At 33.8% G+C, this 22,943-nt stretch overlaps 2 protein-coding genes across 4 annotated transcripts; both read right to left on the minus strand.

Moving 5' to 3' along the window:
• Positions 1-3,549: 3,549 nt before the first annotated feature.
• LOC107003130 (nuclear transcription factor Y subunit A-1) lies at positions 3,550-11,597 on the minus strand. Of its 3 annotated transcripts, XR_001454615.2 has the most exons (7): positions 11,331-11,451; positions 9,144-9,441; positions 6,650-6,765; positions 6,462-6,530; positions 5,046-5,210; positions 3,919-4,289; positions 3,550-3,855 (listed from the first exon to the last, which is right to left on the minus strand). XR_001454615.2 is itself a non-coding variant. In XM_015201395.2 (6 exons), exons 2-6 carry the CDS (start codon positions 9,397-9,399, stop codon positions 3,993-3,995), a joined length of 903 nt encoding a protein of 300 aa, XP_015056881.1. In that variant the 5' UTR covers positions 9,400-9,441; positions 11,331-11,487; the 3' UTR covers positions 3,624-3,992. The 3 variants fall into 3 exon arrangements, 2 of the variants coding, with proteins under 2 accessions (XP_015056881.1, XP_015056882.1); XM_015201395.2 differs by having other exon boundaries at positions 3,624-4,289; positions 11,331-11,487; XM_015201396.2 differs by lacking the exons at positions 3,550-3,855; positions 11,331-11,451 and adding an exon at positions 11,577-11,597 and having other exon boundaries at positions 3,993-4,289.
• A 7,136-nt stretch (positions 11,598-18,733) lies between these two features.
• LOC107004026 (uncharacterized mitochondrial protein AtMg00810-like) lies at positions 18,734-19,138 on the minus strand. Its single transcript, XM_015202246.1, has one exon. It carries the CDS (start codon positions 19,136-19,138, stop codon positions 18,734-18,736), a length of 405 nt encoding a protein of 134 aa, XP_015057732.1.
• Positions 19,139-22,943: the final 3,805 nt, after the last annotated feature.

Consider the following 22,943-nt stretch of genomic DNA (forward strand, 5'->3'; position numbering starts at 1 on the left):
CAACTAGATACTTATTATCTCTTAACATCAATAGATATAACGGGTTAGAATGAACTTTATGGTGTCTAACCACTTAATTGACCACTAGGCCATCCTAATAGGCCACACCCTTGGGAGCTAACTTAAATACTAATTGTTTATAACCACAAATTGTTTATAACCAAAGTAAGGGTCGCTACTCTTGTGAAAAACTTCTATGGCATGGTTCATTGCTTTAACCAAAAAAATTGGATAGTTAATATATAAAAGAACGAGAAATGATCGTTTTTAGTTTTTTTCTCATCTTTGTTTGTTGCTTGTTTGTGTTGCTCGTTGCAGCACAAGCTCGTCTCTTATTACTATTTGTGTCCAATATATGTATGACATTGTTCTTCTGACCATATTTCTGACCATATTGATGATGAAATTCAGTCTCTGAATATTTATACATAGATTGTTCGATACCCTTATCAACGAGCTTGGTCGAGACATTTTGGTCATTACAACGACAATGACGATGTTGCCGATGAGTTGAAAGAACAAGACAAAGTTGAAGTTTCTTCTGGCCGAAAAGGATATCAATAGCTCGCTCAAACCTGTTGGTGGTCTAAGGTCAAAATCAAACTAAAGGGCTTTAAGAAAATCAAAAAATTATGAAAGTTTTTATTTTAAATCTATTTTTATAGATTTTTGAGATGCAAAGTTATTAATAATTTTTGTATAGTCAATCTCTTCTAATAATTCTTTTTCAATCATAATATAGCCAAACAACTCGATCTTTCTTTAGACATTGTTGATCTTAAATAAGATTTTATTATTTTTAAATTTGAAAAACTTTTTTTTCTGCTAAGACAATTAACATTATTCTATGAGTATTGTATTTTAAAAAAGATTCTAGTCTTTTTATTTAATTGAGTATTTCAATTAAAGATTCAAGTCTTTTTATTCAGGAAATCCAAACTTTTATTTAATTGAGTATCTCAATTAAAGATTCAAGTTTTTTTCTTCAGGAAATCCAAACACAACAGTGTCATTTATGAGATATTATTAGATGAGGATAGTCACCAATTCATTTATGAGATATTACATGATAATAATCATTATTTCATTTATGAGATATTAGACGATAATAGTCATTATTTCATTAACAAGCTTCGCATTCTACTTGATGAGCAATACTGGTAATAATATAAAGGAAGCTTTGCATTCCACTACATGACCAATATATACTAGTAATAATATTACTGTGAAGGCCGTTCCATATTCTACTATATGAGCAATACTAGTAATAGTCTGAAGGTTAGAATATCTGATGGCTTCAAATTTTTAAAATGTGCATACATGATATGATATATAAAAGATCGAAAGGGACTTTTTGTAATATGCAAAAGTGATGGAATATTTCGATACTTTTCTGAATGTATATAGATGAGTCCGGAGCCTAAAAGGTACAAAATATTAACAAAAATTCCAAAACGGTATATAAAATTATATATTAACCAAAACGGTAAAATCGCTGCACCAACAGCAACTTACCCCACAGGAAAAAGCAAAATCGCTGTCTCTGCAGCGATTTAAAAAAAATAAATAAAGAAATCGCTGCCGGGGCAGCGATTTCATAAAGTTTTTTTTAAAAAAAAAAAAAAAAAAAATTGAAATCGCTGCTGGGCAGCGATTTCCTTATTTTTTTTTAAAATCGCTGCCTGTAAAAAAAAATTATCTATAAATCGCTGCTTAGGCATCAATTTCATTTTTTTTTTTTAAAAGTCACATTTTATAGAATGTGGATTCTTTTTTAATAGTAGATATTATTAGTTTTATGTAATTATTATTTATTGGAGTGTCTGCTTTAGAAAATTCGAATACTTAATAAACTAGTTCTAATATGTACACCTTTAACATTATACATCGTAAAAAAGTTAAATTTTAAAAATTGAAAAGTATCACGTGAAATAAAATGAGAAAGAGTGTGCTATTATTCTTGTACACAAGGGAAATTGTGTTACTTGTGATCAAGATTGCTGTTGTTAGTTGAATGAAAAATAAATATACAACGAACATATCCTAAATTTTTATATCTTGGAAGGTCCTTCTAAGATTATATGCATTTGGTTAATAACAAAATTACTTATAACTCGTGTTACTTTCGTCTCATATTAGATGAATTTCTTTATTAAAAGTAGTTGGTATATACTCTGTTAATTTACTATTTTTAATAAATCATCCTAAATATTAATAGTTTATCCATAATATGTGTCATTTCATCAAATCAATCCACAAATTACAATATTCTTGCTATTATACTCTTGATAGTTAATTAGTCTTGAAAATAAATATTTGATCAACCTAGAACAACTGATAAGTAATTAATGTTCATTGTAATTACTTATACATTGATTAATTACTCTCACTATTGCATTAACTCTATAAAATCTGATTTTGAAAAAGAAATCTCAACAAACAAATTAAAAGTAAAAGATGAATTTATTTATCATTTATTAAAAGTTTGACTTTAAAAGACATTAAATAAGGATGGAACCACAAACTAACACATTTTCTTAACACAAATAAAATAAAATACTGCGACACATAAGAAAAAAATGAAGAAAGTAATACTCCTCCGTCAAACAACAGTTGTCCACTGTATATTATCAATTCCAAAAATGTGTCTGCAAAAACGTAAACGCCTTAACTATAAAATCATTTTCAAATACCAATGTTCTTCATCATTTGATATTCAGGTTGTGTTTATTTTCTGGAAAAAGAAACAAATTTGTTATTTTTCTTTAATTTTTTTAGGTCAGTACAACAAAGAGCTGTAGCAGGGTGTGGGATGATGAGGATGGAGTTATGGGAGTGCATTGAAGGGTTAGAGGATACAATCAAAGTGAAAAACTATTTATGAAATTTCATTTCTCTTCTTTGACTATTAAAGTTATTTTTCAAAATTTATGACTAACTCGATATGAAAAAATTGAAGAATATTGCTAAACACACCCTTAATCACTTGGAATCGTTTGATTGGAAATAAATCATTCCAGAATCAGTTATCCTAAGATTGGGGTTTACTTTTCTTGAATAACTTATCCCTCCATATATATGAAATAACTTATTTCATCACAATGATATAAATTGCGTGATAAGCTATTCTAAACATAGCAATCAAATAAAATACATAGCCTTAAAGCCACACGCCTCGCCCCATTGATGGATTACGGATTACGATGGGTAGAACAAATAAATAAATTAATGCCAAACCTGTTTCAGAGTTCATTTGGATCAAGATGGGGTTGATCAAAATAAGATAAATAATAGGTTTAGCCCAACTTGACCCTAATGATGCAAAACCAAGTTGCATTAAGACCTACAAGCTCTTCAAATATTATTCATAAAGAGGGACGCGCTTGAGCACACCTTAATATCACGTCGAGGGTTCAATGTTATGGTGATTGCTTTAGAATCCGAAAGGAGGACAAAGATGCGGATGTGCTCAAAACTGTATCATCCACTCTGTACAATAGCATTGACCTTCACTGTTATAATATGGACTGACTGAACATATTTGCACACTTTAATCTCAAATATGTCATTTCATCCTACTGTATCTATGATAACAGATCAAATCACATCAAAACAAACCATACTCAGAAATTAATGCAACAATTAGGGAAAGAAAAAAGATAGGTATGCAAAACTAACAACCTTTTTACATGGTCTCCTAAACTAAAACTACAGTAACTGGCCAAACATAAACTTACTGAACAACTTCTAATCCTAGTTGTAAGTTCATCCATCTCTGTACATAAGGGAAGATGTAATCTCCAAGCAAATGCTGCAACACTGATACGCTCGTCACGTCTGTTGCTCCCATTAACACTAAAGTAAAAAGCCAAGAATGAATTGCCGCCCAGCTTGAAAAGCCAAGAAATGAAACAATACCTGTAAACTCCTCTTGTTCATACTCGAGCCTCGTTGCAGTGCAAGAGCTAGTTTAGACATGAACGTATCTCCAATTACTTGACAGAAAAACCTCCTTCCCTGCTTTCAGCAGACTGGTACTCATCCTTTGATTCTTGAAAGCTACTTTGATTGCCATAACTGCTACCATTTGAATAAGACTGCTGAAGCTCGGCCAACCTTCCATTTTCATTCCTCTTTTGAATATCAGCAGCATTGAACTGCAAAGGTTCAGAACCCGATGAACTCACAGAACCAGTACCCTTAGAAGCATCTGTCTTTTTGGCAAAACGTCCTCCCGAGGCCCTTACCCTCCTCAGTGCATGCTGATGTCGAGACTCGTGAAGATATGGCTGTAACACAAGGAAAGGAGGATGTGTAAAAAACTTTGAGAATGCAGCAGATCATCAAACTTCAGAAATGACTACTAATGTCATCACATTATATACGACACGAGGGACCTACTAAAATAACAAATATCAACCCTAAAAGTTGTGACTCCGTTCAGTATTACTGACATCCTGATATAGTTATAGCGAGGATACAAGTAAAAAATATTTATGCGGAACTAATGGCACAAGTCCACCCTTCAACGATACAAACTCATGCAAAAGCTGGAATAAGAAAGTGGAGGGGAACGATAGCCAACTGTGAGCAAAAGTATTGCATCTCAGATCATATTTTTTAAAACAAACAGTGGAAAAAAGTGTCGTAGATAGCCTTTCTTATTTCTCCTAGAGAAGTGGGGTGGATTAAGGGGCACTAACTGCTAAACACTATTTATTTTGCTTGAAGTAGAGAAAAACATCAGTTCTTACACTCCCCCCTCCCCCTCCCCGGCTAAAATATAAAATTCCTCATACATGCAGAGTTCCCTTGCATGCCCACTGGCCAACCAGTCAGATAATATGGAAATCCATTCAGACTTGAGACACATCTGCCATCTGCCTCTGCACCACTTGGAATAGGTACAAGAACTTGGCGGAAGTTCCACACATCTCCAGAAGACTGATTTCATGTAGTAAATCCTAGTAATCGGTGGCAACGAATTCCGGAAAACGAGGAGAAGAAAATTGAAAGAGTGACCCCATGAGAGAGCACGTACTAACCTTTCTACCCTTTATCTGCTTCTTTTCAAGTTCTGCTTTAGCACGTGACTGTCTTCGCTGCAGGATCCTTCGATACTGCTTAGCATTAACATAAACTGGTTCTTGAGCCATTTCTTGTGGCAAGGGCATCCTTGCGTAGTGCATATCAAGTACATGAGGAGGAACCTGAATAGTGCAACAGTTGGTAAGGACTTCTAAAGAAAAACTCACCATAGATTTAGAGCAAACACTAAGTAATCTGGCTAATGAGCATGTCGAGTTTGCCCACCAACCAGATAATACCTTGGCACAACTGACATCATGACGTCTTTCCATATCATGTTTCACTTGTCTTTATATGTTCTATTTTGTTCTTTTAATAAACATGAAGCAATAAGAATATTGGAGAATTCATTTTGCGAGCCTCAATATGTTGAGCAATGTAAAGACATGTGATAATGCACACTAGAGCTTTTTTGTACAGAATGCTTAATAGACAATTGTTACGCAAGGGCCGTAAGTTCACTTTTTCAGAAAGGCATAATTCTAACATGTCAAAGGAGTAGAGTCATTCGTGAAGCAACGATCAAGTTAGAGGTATCTAGTTCCAATGAGATTAAGGTTTCTATACTGAAAACCAGAGGGGGCCAACAATGATTTTCATATGAATCTTCAGGTCTATTAATTAGGATGAACTGGGGTCCTGTAAAGAAGTGCTATATAGATTACAGTTGACCAAGTTGTTGACTTAAATATGGTATCAAAGCCTTCCCACCCAGAAACCAAGAGATCAAACTCCCTTTTTTACTAGCAATGAGTTGTAACGTTCTCTCTTCTTTTTTAGATTCCCCTTCTGCCCAATAGCACAAGCTCCCTCTATTAAACCATTCTGGCATCGAATGCCACTAGAAATTCTTAGATTTATTATATTATATTGAACTTGGGTAAACCTATCTCAATCGCTCTGGTTGGAACTTTAATGAACCACTTAAATGATGGTGTCCGCAATATCCAATAATTGTGCTGGAATTGTGCATCAGTAGCACCATTAAGGTGATGTACAACTTTGGACCCAAAAAATTCCACAAGAAATAGGTCATCCCAGTCTTCCTGAACAATAATGATGAAAGCATATACTACAAACTCCTGGAAGCAAGTAGTGCCGAGAAGAAGAGTGTTTCTAAAGCATCACTAAAGTGGCAAGAAGTTAGTAGAGGCTCAAGAGAGGACCAAGACAAATCTGATTTCACAATTTTCAAGCACTGATGTGTTCTGGTCCAGAAAGATATTATACTAAAGTCGCTCACATTAGCAGCAAGATCAATAATATTGAACGAGACATGAGATAACCTCTCTCTTTTAAGAGCTTAGGTAAAAGATTTTAATACACAAATCAAAGAATAAAATTTGACTTGAAATATTTAAATATGTGTATACCAAAGGCTGGCCAAAAGCTGTCATCATCCCGCCATAGTATGGATCAACATATGGGTTTGGAGCACACGCCTGGTAGCCAATCAAACAGAATCACTTCCACATGAGTCATAAGACATTATCAATGAAGCAACTCACCAAAAATGATAATTATAACAGATCTCAGAACCCATTAAAATGGTCAAACATACAATAGAGTGCCCAACAAGTTCAAGCTGCTGGGGCTGTGCTAGGCTTCCATCAAGTCTTGGAGGTATGGCTGGAGCAGCTGGCTGAAAATTCTGATCCGCCTTCCCATAACTCCCATCTGATCTTGAAAATAGATCTCATTAGTACCAGTCACATAATCCATACATTAGGACATTTATTGCATACCTAATGTAAGTGGATAAAACGTCACCTTTCTCCACAAGTTTGAACTTTATGATGCAGGGTGTATTTTTTTCTTCATCTCAGAAATTTTAGGATTCAGTAACATGGATAGGAGTTTCAGTACAGCATGAAAAAATGTGTAAATATGGTATGGACATACAATACCATATATGCATAAAAAATAACAAGTAATAGGGATGGATCCCCTCCAGTAAGATCAATGCAGTTGTTGATTAATGGCACTTGTCTGTCTATAAATTAAGTTTGGACTGTAATCCTCTTTTTTATTCTCCCTCATTATCACCAACTTCCCAACATTAATTTACTTACACCTTTATGTACAATTCTCTTCTAGTCTTATGTTTCCTCCAATGAACATAACGACGGAGTCTCACTATATCTGGCTGCCGGAATTTGGTTTCAGTGGCAGAGCCGCAGAGGCTACCTCACCTACCAAAGCCTTTTTTTTTGTCAATTTCAAAAAATAAATAAATCTATAAACGAAAGAGCAAACCAAACCCTTATCATCTCCCTGTCCACATACATACAGAAATTGCTTTTGCGCAATGAAGTTGAAGCTGCTATGATAAGAAAGAGGACTCGGTTGCAAATGGGTTTAGGGCAGTGAAATTCTAGGGAAGAAAGAAGAAAGCTTTTCTGAAATTGCACTGAAATATATAAATAGAAAATATTGGAGGTAAGGAATGGTACTGGAATTGCAGTAAAACCTGCACTTTTAGAGAGACGGAATGACATATTTAATGAAAGAAAAACAGGATTTGGAAATTGATGACGGTGGAATATGGAATTGAAACGTAAGCCTATAATTTATAGATAGACACCTGTCCTAAATCAAAGACTCCATTGATCATTACTGGAGGGGATTCAAAGGGCTATAGCAATCCAGTTTTCTATTATTTTTTTGTTAAAACCCATTTATACTGGAGGGGATCCAAAGGGCCACACTATCTCAGTTTTCAATTTTTATTTTTATTTTGCTCACACACATTTTTATGAGTATGTCAATAAGCTTTAGTTTTAAGTTGTGGTAAAAAACTGGCAGATCCTTTTGTTCTTCTAGATCTTGCTATAACAAAAAAAGGAACTCTACATGTGGCTTACACTTACTTATGACCCTATCAAATAAACAAGCATGTTCCATCACATTTTAGAAGCTCAATCCCTCTGCAACTAGCAAGAAACCCCTAGCATCCACCCTTAACAGTTATTTGTTACTGCCAGCAGAAAAAGCAAGGAAATGCTAGCCTCCCTACTCGGTTTCTTCAAACTTCCTGCCAACCTACAGAACTCTTTTTCTAAATTCAAAAGGAGTAGCTTCATAAATCTGTGTTTGCTTGATGGAAGCAGGAAAAAACGGTTTTTGTTCTTCATAGTCTGTGATAGTTTAAATCAGGTACCCATCTTCTCCTTTTTCCTTCTCTGTGTTCTGTTTTTTCTGCCACCTCTTCTTCTTCTTATTTTTATTCCCTGTTTCACTTTCACCTTCATTGATCAATGAACCTCCACGGAATGTTGATTGAATATGCTACGAAATTCCCTAAATGTACTGTGTCAACATGATACTGGTCGTCAAAGAAAATTGAAGACTCCATGCAACAGAGGATGGTTTACACAATTAAGAATTTACGGTCATGAGTAACTAGTGTGTGAAAGCTGGCCCGAACACCACATTCATCAAAAAAAAATATTATTTGTTACATATTATATTATATTATAGCCACACATCTATTAGTGGTTTCCTGGTGCTTGTACCCATACTCCGATCCATCACCCTCAAATATTATAATGACGAATCCGATTCTAGATCTTCACCCATATCAATTGCTTGCAACCAAGAAACATAGGTTCTCTTATGGGAGAGTTTAAACTTTTAACCAACTTCTATATGATCGCTTGTGCTATTCTAAATCACTAAGAAAAAAGACACAAAGACTCCACAAGGAAGTGTATTTCAGGCACTTTGCTTACCTGGAAACCATATGATACCAAAGTAATAATAAGATCAATAACATATTTTACTAGATGCAATTAGCAAAAACAAAATATTTTCAAAAAAGTAAAAAGATCAGTGAAATGCTTGTCATGTACACCAAGATATTTAACATGTATAATAGTATTAATAAGATTGCTCTTCAAAAAATGGATTAAGCAATACAATTTGGGCGGACAACAAGGGACAATTACTAGGTACTTCTCACAAAAGGTAAAAAAGTCAGACTCTGTCTCTCTCTGTCTCTCTATCAATGATCATGATTATTTTATCACATGAAACATTAAAAATTAAAGATGTACCTGCATGCAAAGGTATGATACTTTGCGATTTTTCAGGAGCATCATCATCTTCCTCATTGAATCCACCATCAGACTGAGATTGGCCATCCACGGATTGTTCCAATGATGATGAATCTGATGCATTTTCCCGAATCAACCCAGGGGAAACAGGAGTATAAACAGCGCCGTTCCACCAAGGTTCAGGATATACAGTGGAACGTGGAACATTATATGCATTGGTTTCCTCCCGATTTGTGCTTTTGGAATTTGATGGCATACTGCTGTAGTTTTACTCTCAGAGTTCCACAATATGAGTGTCCTAATTACAAAGACAAGTAACCAATTCAGGGAATTTATTTAAAGAAAAGCACCTCCATATGCAGTTCTAGCTACTGAAACAACACATGCAGATGTCTTCTAAATCTACACTTTAATGGAGGGTACATGGGATTCACTGACTAGCGTTTAGCAGCCTTCATCTTCACTTGAAGAAAATGCTTTGAACTTTTCAAATCTAGTGTATGTAAGTAACTAGAACTTCGAGGAATCTCGGCATACTTCACATGATTAACTAACGGAGAAAAAAGACACCATTTTATCTTAACTATGGTTTTTATTTTTTGAACAAGTGGTGTTTGAACCAGCTTACTCACACATCGACTATTACACGGGTACCTACTACCTTCCACCAATGTAAGTACTAGGTAACACCTACCCACCTCTAAGGCTTAGGTAAATAGGAAGAAGTTACCTGGCATGTTCTCTCGTCTCTGTTGAGACTTGAAACTTCTCCATAGTTTTCATCTCATATTATTGACTTTTAGACCCTCAGATACCTTAATCCTGGCAAATTCACCCAAGGGAAAATAAAAAGTAAAATTTTCGGTGCTCCCAGCGAAACCCAGCTCCAAAGACAATATTGTTAGAGGTTGATTTGAGGAGTGGTTAGACCTTGAAGCTACGTGAATTTCAAACTGGGCACTCATCTCACTTAAGCAGCACTTTAGCACAGGTTCGATTCACTAAGGTGTACCTCATCATCCCCAAATCCCACCTTGAAAATAGTGGTACTAGACAATATATATCTTGGCAAAATAACATCAATTGTCAAAGAAATGGTTTTGAACTTACTTTACATGCTTTAAAAAATTAATACAATACTAGTCCTGTAACCTGAATTACAAATCTAAAACTGAATATTCAAACCTAAATCAAGGTCAAATGGCCTTGAACTTACTTTAAATGCTTTATTTGACATATTTCACTTATTTAGTTACTCTTTCTTGCGTTACATGTTCGTGCTTGTGCGTTTCTGGAATTGTTCTTCTTCATTGCCTATATCTTTATCAAACACTCTTTGATTACAATTTAAACCCCAACGAGCTTTCGGCACTTTCCTATGCTTTTTGCTTTTGACAACTTGCAACTAGTGAAGAATTAGTTTCCCCAATTGATGGAATGAAACATCACATATTCTCCCTACCTCATCTCAAAATTCAAGAATTATCTATAATAAAGGGACTATCCGAATGAGAATCTGCACCTCCGTAGGAGCTTTCATATAGAGCAGCTTCATGCACAATAGCTATCAAAGAACAACTATGATTATTCTTTACTTCGGAGTGGCCCAATGGTTTGAGTTTGGGACTTCCACGTGGGAGGTCAAGAGTTCGAAACCCCTTTGAAAGCAAGGGGTTTGCATTCTGGGTCGAGCTCGTCGCACCAAACTTGCCTAATGCGGGTTACCTAACCTATGTAGTTTGCGAGCTATTGCACAGGAGAGGAGTTCTGCCTTGTGCCGTTGTGCGTACCCAACCGAAAGGGGTAGCGGCTGCGGGTTTCGTTGTCATAAAAAAAGATTGAAGCACCCATGAGAAAAAATGGATTAGAAAAACCTAAACCCACAACTTCTAACACCAATCCCATAATCAGTATATTGCCTTTTTCAAGAATTCAGAAATACCCATTTAATCAAAAAGGGAATACAGAAACAACATCATATCGAAACACACATAAAGATTGTAACTTTTCAAGAAATTAGAGTTTCCCTTTTTCCAATAACAACAACAACAACAGAAAAACATGGATTTCAACAGAAACACATAAAGATTGTATCTTTTTGAAGAAAATTCGATACCCATTTCATGAAAAAGCTGAAATCATGAGAATTGAAGAAAATAAAAAAATACCCAATTCAAAGAAACTTACCTGCACGTAGGAGGTATGAGAGAGAAGAGAGAAGAGAGAAGAGTTGAGTGATTAGTGATTGATAAAAAAAACACAAGCCCTAGAATTTTGGGTAGAAAAAAGAGGGCAAAATTGAGCAGTCAATGAGCTTTTTTTAACAAAATTTTGTTATTATTACTATTATTATGCGATACTATTATTATAGAGTACGTAAAAATGATGATTCAAAGAGATGAAATCGGTACAGAGTTGATGTGATAAAGTTACATGTGGAAACATCTAGAATGTGTACATCTCATCTAGCACGTCCAAGACTTTATAAACTTCCTTTTCTCTTTCTTCTACTCCTTTGGGTTCTCTTTGCTCTTCATCTTAACTATAATATAGGAAAATACTATGACACGAGATTTGAAAATACAATTATCGAAAGTCGAGTTTTAAGTCATAGTCTAGAGTCAAATATCAGGTAAGAACTTAAGGTCGAGATTCGGGTCTCGAGTCAAGGTTGGATTATCAAGTCACAGTCGGATATAGAGTTGGATTTGGATTTCGAATCCAATTCCGAATTAGGAGTTGAGTCTTGAGTAAACGACGAGTGGCGGTTCCTAAGCTAAGGTCGAGAGTCAAGGTCTCGTGCTTGGGATCAAGAGTCCATAATTGAGTCATTCTCATGGTCTAGTTCGAGTATCAGGTCCTAAGTTGCGCAGGATTCAGGTTCCACTCTGATTTTTTAGTTCGACCAAGACCTCAACTTGGGGTCTCGACCACAACCTACAACTTGATTTTCCACCCCCCTCCCCCACCCGAGATCTAACCTCGAGTGGTGACTTGACTTTCATCTACGACCCTAACCTAAAACCTGACACTCGACCTAGATCTCACTCGAGACACACTCTTGAGCCCTATCGGAAACCAACTCTCAACCCCAAGACTTTATTATTGACTCAACTCGAGATCCTGACCCAAGCCTCCGCTTTTGATCCCAATCCAAAATCAGATTCCCAGCTAGAAACTCGACTTTTGACTACGATCATTACTAAACACTTGACCCAAGATCCAACCACGACTTGGGACTTGACTCTTGATCTTGCCCTTGACCTTACTCCCAACTCCCAATTAGGGCCCAAGATTCGACCACGACTTAGAATTTAACTCTCGATCTTTCCCTTGATCATATTAAACTCCCGACTCCCGATTAGGGCCCAAGATCCAACCTCAATCCCTGACTTGACTCTCGATCCAAAACTCGATATTCTACCTTAACATGAGTACTCTAAGGGCCTGTTTGGATTGATTCACAAATGGTAAAAGCTACTTCTTAGTCATTTTTAGCTTTTGAGAATCTTTGATAAAGTCAAAAATCAAAAGTAGATCCCATACTTTTTATTTTTTGACTTAAAAGTCATTTAAAGTTTGTTTTTTATTTTTTGATTTAAAGCTACTTTCTTCGGCCTGTCCAAATAAGTTCAAACTCTCAAACCCAATTAAAACCCAACTCCCAACCTCAATTTGAGATCCAACCTCAACTCTGACCCGAGATTCAAGCCTCAAAACTCAAATCCTAACCTCCGTCCCGGACTTAACTCTCAACCCCGAACTAATACCCAACCCTGCGCTGGGACTTAACTCTCAACCTTTATTTTGGAGTCAGGTTTTGAGTTGAGGTCGGTCCGAAATTATGATTGACAATCATGTCTCGAGTTAAGGTCCACTTTTGAGTTTGAGTGTGATTAGATGGTAAGATTGAAAGAGAGTTTTGAAAAGTGTTTTCTTACTTTATCTTGGGATGTTATTTTCCTTAAATTTGAGGAAGGAACACTATAAAAATATTTTTCAAATCATTTAATTCAATCTAACATAAAAAGAAAAGAGAGGTTATTTTTCCTTTTTCTTTTTAAAATTAATTCATGATCTAAGGGAAGGGAGAACAGACGATCAGGTTGAATATTTTTATTTATTGATTTTTACTTCGTCTTTGATACACAGATTGTGGCTTGAGTATATTAGAATTTCAAAGAAAAATTCATATGATGGATGACTAAAGCACTTTCTAAAAGATAAAAATTTATAATTATTTTTAATTTTAAAGTTATAAGTTTCGAATCATCAAAAAGACAAAAAAAAAAAAAAAACACCTAATCTAGGAATAACAAGTCAAGCAAGATTAAAATTAAAATATTTTCATAAAAGAAAAAAGTCATTTTTAAAAAAATACATTTTAAAGTAAATAAGGTTTTTTAGAAAGAAGTAATATTAATTTAAGGGCTCAAAAAATATATAAATATCCTCTGTTAAACTTGTAAGACAATAATGTCTCTGCTATTTAAAAATTAAAACATATATATTTCACTCTAACGAAAAACTAAATAAAAACACATGACATAATTTTATCTGTAAATTTAATATTTAATAAATAAAATTATGACACATCAATATCCATAGTATAAATAATATTATATATTACAATTTTTAAATGACAAAAGAATTAGTATCTCAGAAAATATCTACATATTAGTTAAAATAATTTAAATATATTCATTTTTTTCCTCTTTAATTTAATGTGAGTAAGAAAGAATATATGGATGTAGCGTATTATTTTCAATTCACAACGGTGACCTTATCACTACTCTTTTTGAAATAAGAAAAATAAAAATATAAAATTTACATGACACCTAACCTAAACACACAAGCTGTGATTGACGCGTGGCACGTTTGTGGTTCCCACAAGTCTTACGTGGTCCCACTCCTATTTATGGTTGCCTCTTTAGCCACGTAGAACTTTTGTTGGAATAATATTTTTCTAGAAAAAACAAAAAAGCTATAATTTCGAATCTTTTTTTTATAGTAAATTGCTTTTAAGTACTCATTTCGTTTAATAAAAAATAATCTGATTTGACTTGGTATAAAATCTTTTTAAAAATAAAGAAGATTTTTAAGGCAAATGAGTCTAGACCACATTTAAAGCGTGGTAGATCAATTGGTTCCAAGGATAAAAATCTTCGAAAGAGAAAAGGAATAAATGATCAAGATGATCATGGGTTGAAAAAAAATTTTCAAGATGAGACCCAAGTGATAACACATGATGGGGAGGAGGTTCGAACTTCTGAAAATAATGAAATTTCAATGAATTATATCTCGACGAGAAAGTTGTGGAACCGAAATAATGTTGTGATTGACAACATATTTGCCTATAATGTTGCTATTGAAATAATGCAACAAGATGAAGATTTTGAGCCAAAATCTGTTCACGAATGTAGACAGAGAAATGATTGGCCAAAATGGAAGGATGCAATTCAAGCTAAATTGGCTTCACTAGAAAAACGTGAAGTTTTTGGACCGATAATCCGAACACCTGAAGGTATCAAGCCAGTGGGGTACAAATGGGTTTTTGTACGAAAAAGAAATGAGAAAGGTGAAGTCATGAGATATAAGGCCCGACTCGTTGCTCAAGGTTTTTCTCAAAGACCTGGCATTGATTATATGGAGACATATTCTCCAGTGGTAGATGCAATCACCTTCAGATATCTCATAAATCTGGCAGTTCATGAAAAACTTGAAATGCGTCTAATGGACGTTGTCACAGCCTATCTATATGGCTCATTGGACCACAACATTTTCATGAAAATTCCTGAAGCATTCAAAGTGCCTGAAGCATACAAAGATTCAAGAGAAACTTGTTCAATAAAGCTTCAGAAATCTCTGTATGGATTGAAACAATCAGGAAGGATGTGGTACAATCGTCTGAGTGAATATTTGTTAAAGAAAGGGTACAAAAATGACCCGATTTGTCCCTGCATTTTCATTAAACGGTCGGGATCTGAATTTGTAATAATAGCTGTGTATGTTGATGATTTGAACATCATTGGAACTCGTAAAGAGCTTTTAGAAGCTGTTGAGTGTCTGAAAAAAGAATTCGAAATGAAAGATCTCGGCAAGACAAAATTTTGTCTTGGTCTACAGATTGAGAATTTGTCAAATGGAATACTTGTTCATCAATCAACGTACACAGAAAAGATACTAAAGCGTTTTTACATGGATAACTCACATCCATTGAGTACTCCAATGGTGGTAAGATCGCTTGACATCAATACAGATCCATTTCGACCTCAAGAGAATGATGAAGAGCTTCTTGGTGATGAAACTCCTTATCTTAGTGCGATCGGGGCACTAATGTACCTTGCTAACAATACTCGACCAGATATCTGTTTTGCAGTAAGTCTACTGGCAAGATTCAGTTCCTCCCCAACAAAAAGACATTGGAATGGTGTTAAACACATACTTCGATATCTTCGAGGGACCATGGACATGGGTTTATTCTATTCCAATGAATCCAAATCAGAACTGATTGGTTACGCAGATGCAGGGTATTTATCAGATCCGCATAAAGCTCGATCACAAACAGGCTATTTGTTTACATGTGGAGACACGGCAATATCTTGGCGATCAATGAAGCAAACATTGGTAGCCACTTCTTCAAATCATGCAGAAATAATAGCCATCCATGAAGCAAGTCGAGAGTGCGTCTGGTTGAGATCAATGACCCATCATATTCAGGAAATGTGTGGTTTTTCTTTGAAAAAGAATATACCAACCACAATGTACGAAGATAATGCTGCATGTATAGCTCAATTGAAAGGAGGATACATCAAAGGAGACCGGACAAAGCATATCTCACCAAAGTTCTTTTTCACGCATGATCTTCAACAAAATGGTGAGATAGAAGTTCAACAAATTCGTTCAAGTGATAATCTTGCTGATTGATTCACTAAGGCATTGCCAACATCAACGTTTGAAAAGTTGAGATACAAGATTGGAATACGCCGTCTCCGAGATATCAAGTAAAGTTTTCATCGGGGGGAGCGAAATACGCGTTGTACTCTTTTCCTTAACTATGGTTTTGTCCCAAGTTGGGTTTTCCTGGTAAGGTTTTTAACGAGGCAACATTGAAAGCGTATTATGAGATATGTGTACTCTTTTTCCTTCACTAGGCTTTTTCCCACTGGGTTTTTCCTAGTAAGGTTTAACGAGGCACATAATCTATGGATATTCAAGGGGAAGTGTTGTAAATCCATTGTATATGTGGATGATCCATTAGAGTTATCCAACAATTAATTGGATTCATGTATTAGTGTTTCCAATGTGATAAGATATCAAGGTGACATGAACCTTGATGATAACTATGTAAATTTCAAGGTGACCTTTGACTATGATATCTCAACACTATAAATAGATTCTGAGCTTTCTTTACAACATTTTAAATATTATAATTCTAAACTAAAATTATATCAAATGTATTAAATTATTCTTCAATTTTATAATTTTAAATATACCATATGAAAAATTAAACTTAAAATATAATTAAAAAAATATATTTTTTTTAAAACAAACTAAAAAGAAAAAATGTCATTTATTATATACGAAACATTACAATGATAGATGCTCCCATAAACAATAATTGCGTGAGGCTTTATTTTTCTTTTTAACACTTGAATGGTAATATTTATTTTTTACTTTTTTACTATTTCTTCTTTCACTCATTCTTCTTTCCTTTCATTTTTTCAATTTTTTTTACTAATGTAATAAATATCTAACTCCCAACTATATAAGTAACAATAATATAATTAATGAAAATACTTATAAATTATTTTTGTCAATGAAAACATGCTCATGACTGAATATTAAAAAAAATCTTATTATTCAATTTTGTTAATGGCATAAAATTAACTAACAAAATCAAGTTTCTTAATTATTAGCATTTTTTCAAAAATTAAATTTATTCAAATTTATTATTTGATAGCTTTTTTTGTTTTATCTTAGACTTTAGTTTATATATGTGTAGTCATTATTTTGACATAGATTATCAATTAATTTTTTTAAATTTTTTTTAGTTACAATCTTTTAAAATACTTGGTTAAAAAATGCTAAAGAAATAAAATTAAAAATGAATATGAAGACCGCTTGATATGTAGAAAACGTATAATAATAATAATAATAATAATAATAATAATGAGTAGTTAACTTAAACGTTGTCGAAACCAATTGATTCTCGAAGAATAAATTAAGTATTTAAAATTTTAATTCAAAAGACTAAAATTTCACTATGTGATATTTGCTTTACCCTGCATAACTTTTTTAATTCGCTTATAAATTTGTCTTATTTGGCCTGTTTATCTCGTTAGTGTGTTTATTTTAAATTATAATTAAGATGAAAAAATTATCTATAATTTTTAAACAAGATCAGAAATTGGCTTATTTTATTAAAAAATATAAGATTAGAAATTGATTTATTTATAAAATATTGAGCAATAAGTTTATTTTTAAAATTAACAACTCTAGAAGTTTTTAAATAATTTAACAGAAAATATGTTCATCTATATTTTTTTATCAAATGTAATAATTATTTGATTGTGCATTTAAAAATTAGATATTTATTAGGAGTAAAGAAAAAAGAGGAGTGAGTAGAAGAGAAGTGGTGGATAACAAGTAAAAAGTAAAAAAATGAATTCACTATCCAAATGTCAAAAGAAGAATGGAACCTCACATAATTATTATTGGTTGGGCCTCTACCATTTTAAATTTTTTCACAAACTAGTTGGCATGTTGTCTTTACTTTCTTTTAAGAGAAAAGAGTCAAATATGCTCCTAAATTATTCGAAAAGATTTAGATATATCGTCGTTTAAAGTTTGACTCATCTTTGTCTTTGTTGTAACTTTTCGTATAGATATGTCTTAATGGGCGTTAGTTGGTCTTCTGGAAGTATCCAACTCATTTTCTATTTCTTTAAATGTCAAATGGAATCGCCATGTCATTTTGACCTTACCACATGACATTTATATGAAAATGGAAAGAGATCAATTATGCCCCTAAAATATTCGGACCCATAAACACCTAATCCGATCGATGAATCAACCCCTCTTTAAAATAACCTACTCTTAAACGTAACAATGAACACCTCAATTCTAAGAAGAACACAATTACAGAAGAGAGAATGTAGTAAGAGTCATACACAATCAGTTATGTATCTTCACTTATATACAAGACTATATCTAACATGTATTGACAGCTGTACATATTCTAACTAACTAACTAACTAAATTAATCATTTAACAGATTCTGTTATATAACTAACTTACAGCTTGCTGTCACTGAACCACTTTCATCACTCCCCCTCAAGCTGGCAGGTGTAAAAATATTCAGAATGCCCAGCTTGGACACTAAGTATTCATGTTGTGATCTAAACAATCCCTTTGTCATAATGTCTGCTTGTTGTTCATGTGTTGCTAAGTACAATGGTGTTGCTAAGTACAATGGTTTGATCAACCCCTTTTGAATCTTCTCTCTTATAAAGTGGCAGTCTATCTCAATATGTTTAGTCCGTTCATGATATACTGGATTAGCTTCTATTTGTAAGGCAGCTTTACTATCACAAAAAAACATTTATTGGCATTTCTAGTTCCTCTCCGAGTTCCTTGAATAATGCTGTAAGACAAACCAACTCTGAAACAATAGAAGCCATGCTCCTATACTCTGATTTTGCTGAACTTCTAGAAATGGTTGCTTGCTTCTTGGATCTCCATGATACCAAGGACTCTCCATGTTTAATTATAAACCCTGTTACAGATCTTCTTGTATCTGGACATGATGCCCAGTCTGCATCACAATATGTTGTCAACTTGTTTTCCTTTTTACTGCTCAATAATATTCCCATAGCAAGATGTACCTTTATATATTTAACAACTCTAATAGCTGCTTCCCTGTGTGACTTCTTTGGACTTTGTAAGAATTGACTCAATGTTTGAACTACAAAGCTAATATCTGGCCTTGTCATTGTTAAATACAATAACCTACCAATTAACCTCTGATATGAACTTATGTCTGTCAAAATGGGATCATTTTCAACTCCTCTTGTCTCATCCACTTCTGTTGTAGTTACTTTATATTAGGATCTAATGGTGTCCATGATGGTTTGGCACCAGTTAGTCCCAATTCTTCCCTCATCTCCAAGGCATACTTTCTCTGATTCATCAAGATTCCTTTAGATGATCTGCTGAATTCAATCCCCAAGAAAAATCTCAAAATGCCTAAGTCTTTGATCTTGAACTTAGCATGAAATTCTTCCTTAGTTTTCTCAATCATCCTTAGATCATTACCACCCACCAGCATGTCATCTACATATACCAACACAACTACCTTTTTTGAGCTGATGCCATTTACCTTTTTTTTCTTGCTTCATCTTGTTCTTTATTCCTCTTCATTTTAGGTCTACCCAATTGTTTCACAACATCAAGAGGCAATATTCCACTTGAATGATCAACCTTTCAGAACTTTTGACCTCTTACAGACTCTATCTTGCTTTTATATGTTAGCATGTAAGCCTCCTTGCTATAACACCAATGTATTTCAGTTATTGAATCTACTTGTTTGTGTATCAATGCTTTAATGGCATGAAGGCAGGGAATACTTGATAAATCTCAAATTTTGCAAGTGCATTTTCTTTGCTCTAGATTGACAGTGTGTCTATCTTCTCCATCAGACATTTCATAGCTTCAATCTCCATTGAATTCCACCATACAACCATGTGCTATGGCCCTGAAGTAAATGTACAACTTCATGCATTATGTACTGAAATCAGTAACCTTAATCCTCGACTTTTTTCATTTTTCCCTAGCAATCTTTATCACTTGTACTCTTATATCTTCTAACATCTTGAGTATTGATTTTTCTCTACCCTCAAGAATCTATGCATTGAATGAATCAGTAAAGTCATTATTAACTATCTTGTTATCAAAATAAGTTCTATACTATGCCAATAAGTTCTACACCATGCGTTTGGTGGATATTTTATCAAATTTTTTGCACCATCTTTTGATAATTTTCCCAACTTAATTAACTGGTCTTTGAACTCTTCATCATATTAACTCCAAGCACACCACCACATAAGTTTCTTATGTTATCATTCCTCTATCTTTTGCATAAGTTACTCTCAATATGTCTCACACAATATCTATGTTGAGCTTCAGTCAACACTTTGTCAACAACATATATCAATCCTTGTAACTGTGAAATAAAACAAATGAGAACATGAAATTTATGAGAAACTGATAGTTAAAAACAGTAAGTAAAAATTGAGAATGAATATGCATCAAAACAACAAGTAAAAATTGAGTTAAAAACAACATCATACCTTTTGCATTTTCGAAATAGACTTAAGTCATCTACAATCACTTAAAGTTGTCCACATATTTCATTTAAACACCTTATCTTAGACTTGTTCCAATTGAACACTTTTAGTAAAAAAAAGTACCTATGGAACATATTTTGACAATCAACTAAAAGTAAAGATAGTGTGTCATACACTCGCGGCTGACGTGACATTGTAGCTAATAAAAAAGAGACATGTGACATTGGACCCATAAAAACAGTTAAAATAAATTAAAAAATAAAATAAATAAAAACTACGTTTTCAGTAAAAAAACAACATTTCCCCTTTTCTTCTTCTTCTTCTTCCTAGACTATGAGCTCACCCTTTTCTTTAACAAATAAGTTGACGACTTTAAATTTCTCACATAATAGGCAAAGGATGACCCTAATTCCATCATCTCCATCTACTATATAATACTTTCATGAGGGCCCAGTGAGTAACAATTGTTTAACCCGATAAAGCCTTAGCTTGAAAGTAAACTCATCACATATATCTTTATGACTCAATAATTCAGGGTAAAAATTAAGCCAACAGTGCACCAATTTCTTAGTGTAAACCAACAGAGGTGAAATAACCCAACTACCCCTGACCCGTAGTTGAACACAATTTCAACTTCATCAACCGTCCTTCAAAAATACATGAAAGAAACAGTAAAATCAGAGGGACCACATCAAACCAAACACATTAAAAACTACAAAAATGTAATAAACTAAACCCTAAAAGACAAACATCATCTCGAGACCACCAAAAGACAAACAAAACAAAACTCACAGAGGCATAAAAAGTACATCCTTTAACATTAAAAAATACATTTCAAGTGATTTTGGTAGACACAAATCAAATACAATAGATGCCTCACTAGGTCGACTTTATTTAGAAAATCCTAACCTAACAAGAAAATTTAACAAAATCGAATATATAATTTACCGAATATAGAAAACTTACCTTAAATTTGTAAATCTTCTAAGAACCTTAGTGCCGCAGCTTCTTAAATCTTCTAAGAACCCTGGAGTCGCAAGCTTCTTTCAATGGAGATGGAGAAGTTAACAATAAATTAGGGCTTTGATAATGGGTTAAAAGGAATGAGTTTTAAATCAAATATGATATATGAACGGACTTTAATACGGGTCAGATAGGTTATTTAAAAGATGAGTTGGTTTATGGGTCAAATTAGGTGTTTATGGGTTTGAATATTTTAGGGGCATAATTGATCCCTTTCCATTTTCATATAAATTCCATGTGGTAAGGTCAAAATGACGTGGCGATTTCATTTGACATTTAAAGAAATGAAAAAAGAGCTGGATATGTCCAGCATATCAACTAAGGTCAAAATGACGTGACGATTTCATTTGACATTTAAAGAAATGAAAAAAGAGCTGGATATGTCCAGCAGATCAACTAAGGTGAAAATGATGTGACGATTTCATTTGACATTTAAAGAAATGAAAAAAGAGCTGGATATGTCCAGCAGATCAACTAAGGTGAAAATGATGTGACGATTTCATTTGACATTTAAAGAAATGAAAAAAGAGCTGGATATGTCCAGCAGATCAACTAAGGTGAAAATGATGTGACGATTTCATTTGACATTTAAAGAAATGAAAAAAGAGCTGGATATGTCCAGCAGATCAACTAAGGTGAAAATGATGTGACGATTTCATTTGACATTTAAAGAAATGAAAAAAGAGCTGGATATGTCCAGCAGATCAACTAAGGTGAAAATGATGTGACGATTTCATTTGACATTTAAAGAAATGAAAAAAGAGCTGGATATGTCCAGCAGATCAACTAAGGTGAAAATGATGTGACGATTTCATTTGACATTTAAAGAAATGAAAAAAGAGCTGGATATGTCCAGCAGATCAACTAAGGTGAAAATGATGTGACGATTTCATTTGACATTTAAAGAAATGAAAAAAGAGCTGGATATGTCCAGCAGATCAACTAAGGTGAAAATGATGTGACGATTTCATTTGACATTTAAAGAAATGAAAAAAGAGCTGGATATGTCCAGCAGATCAACTAAGGTGAAAATGATGTGACGATTTCATTTGACATTTAAAGAAATGAAAAAAGAGCTGGATATGTCCAGCAGATCAACTAAGGTGAAAATGATGTGACGATTTCATTTGACATTTAAAGAAATGAAAAAAGAGCTGGATATGTCCAGCAGATCAACTAAGGTGAAAATGATGTGACGATTTCATTTGATATTTAAAGAAATGAAAAAAGAGCTGGATATGTCCAGCAGATCAACTAACGTTTATAAGGGCATATCTATGCGAAAAGTTGGATGGCGAAGACACGAGTGAGCTAAACTTTAAACGGGGATATCTCTTAGATTTTTGAATAGTTTAGGGGCATATTTGACCCTTTTTCCCTTCTTTTAACAATAAAAAGACATAACACTTAAACATGACCATTAATTTGG

Source organism: Solanum pennellii, chromosome 11 (assembly GCF_001406875.1).
Source record: "Solanum pennellii chromosome 11, SPENNV200".
Classification (NCBI taxonomy): domain Eukaryota; kingdom Viridiplantae; phylum Streptophyta; class Magnoliopsida; order Solanales; family Solanaceae; genus Solanum; species Solanum pennellii.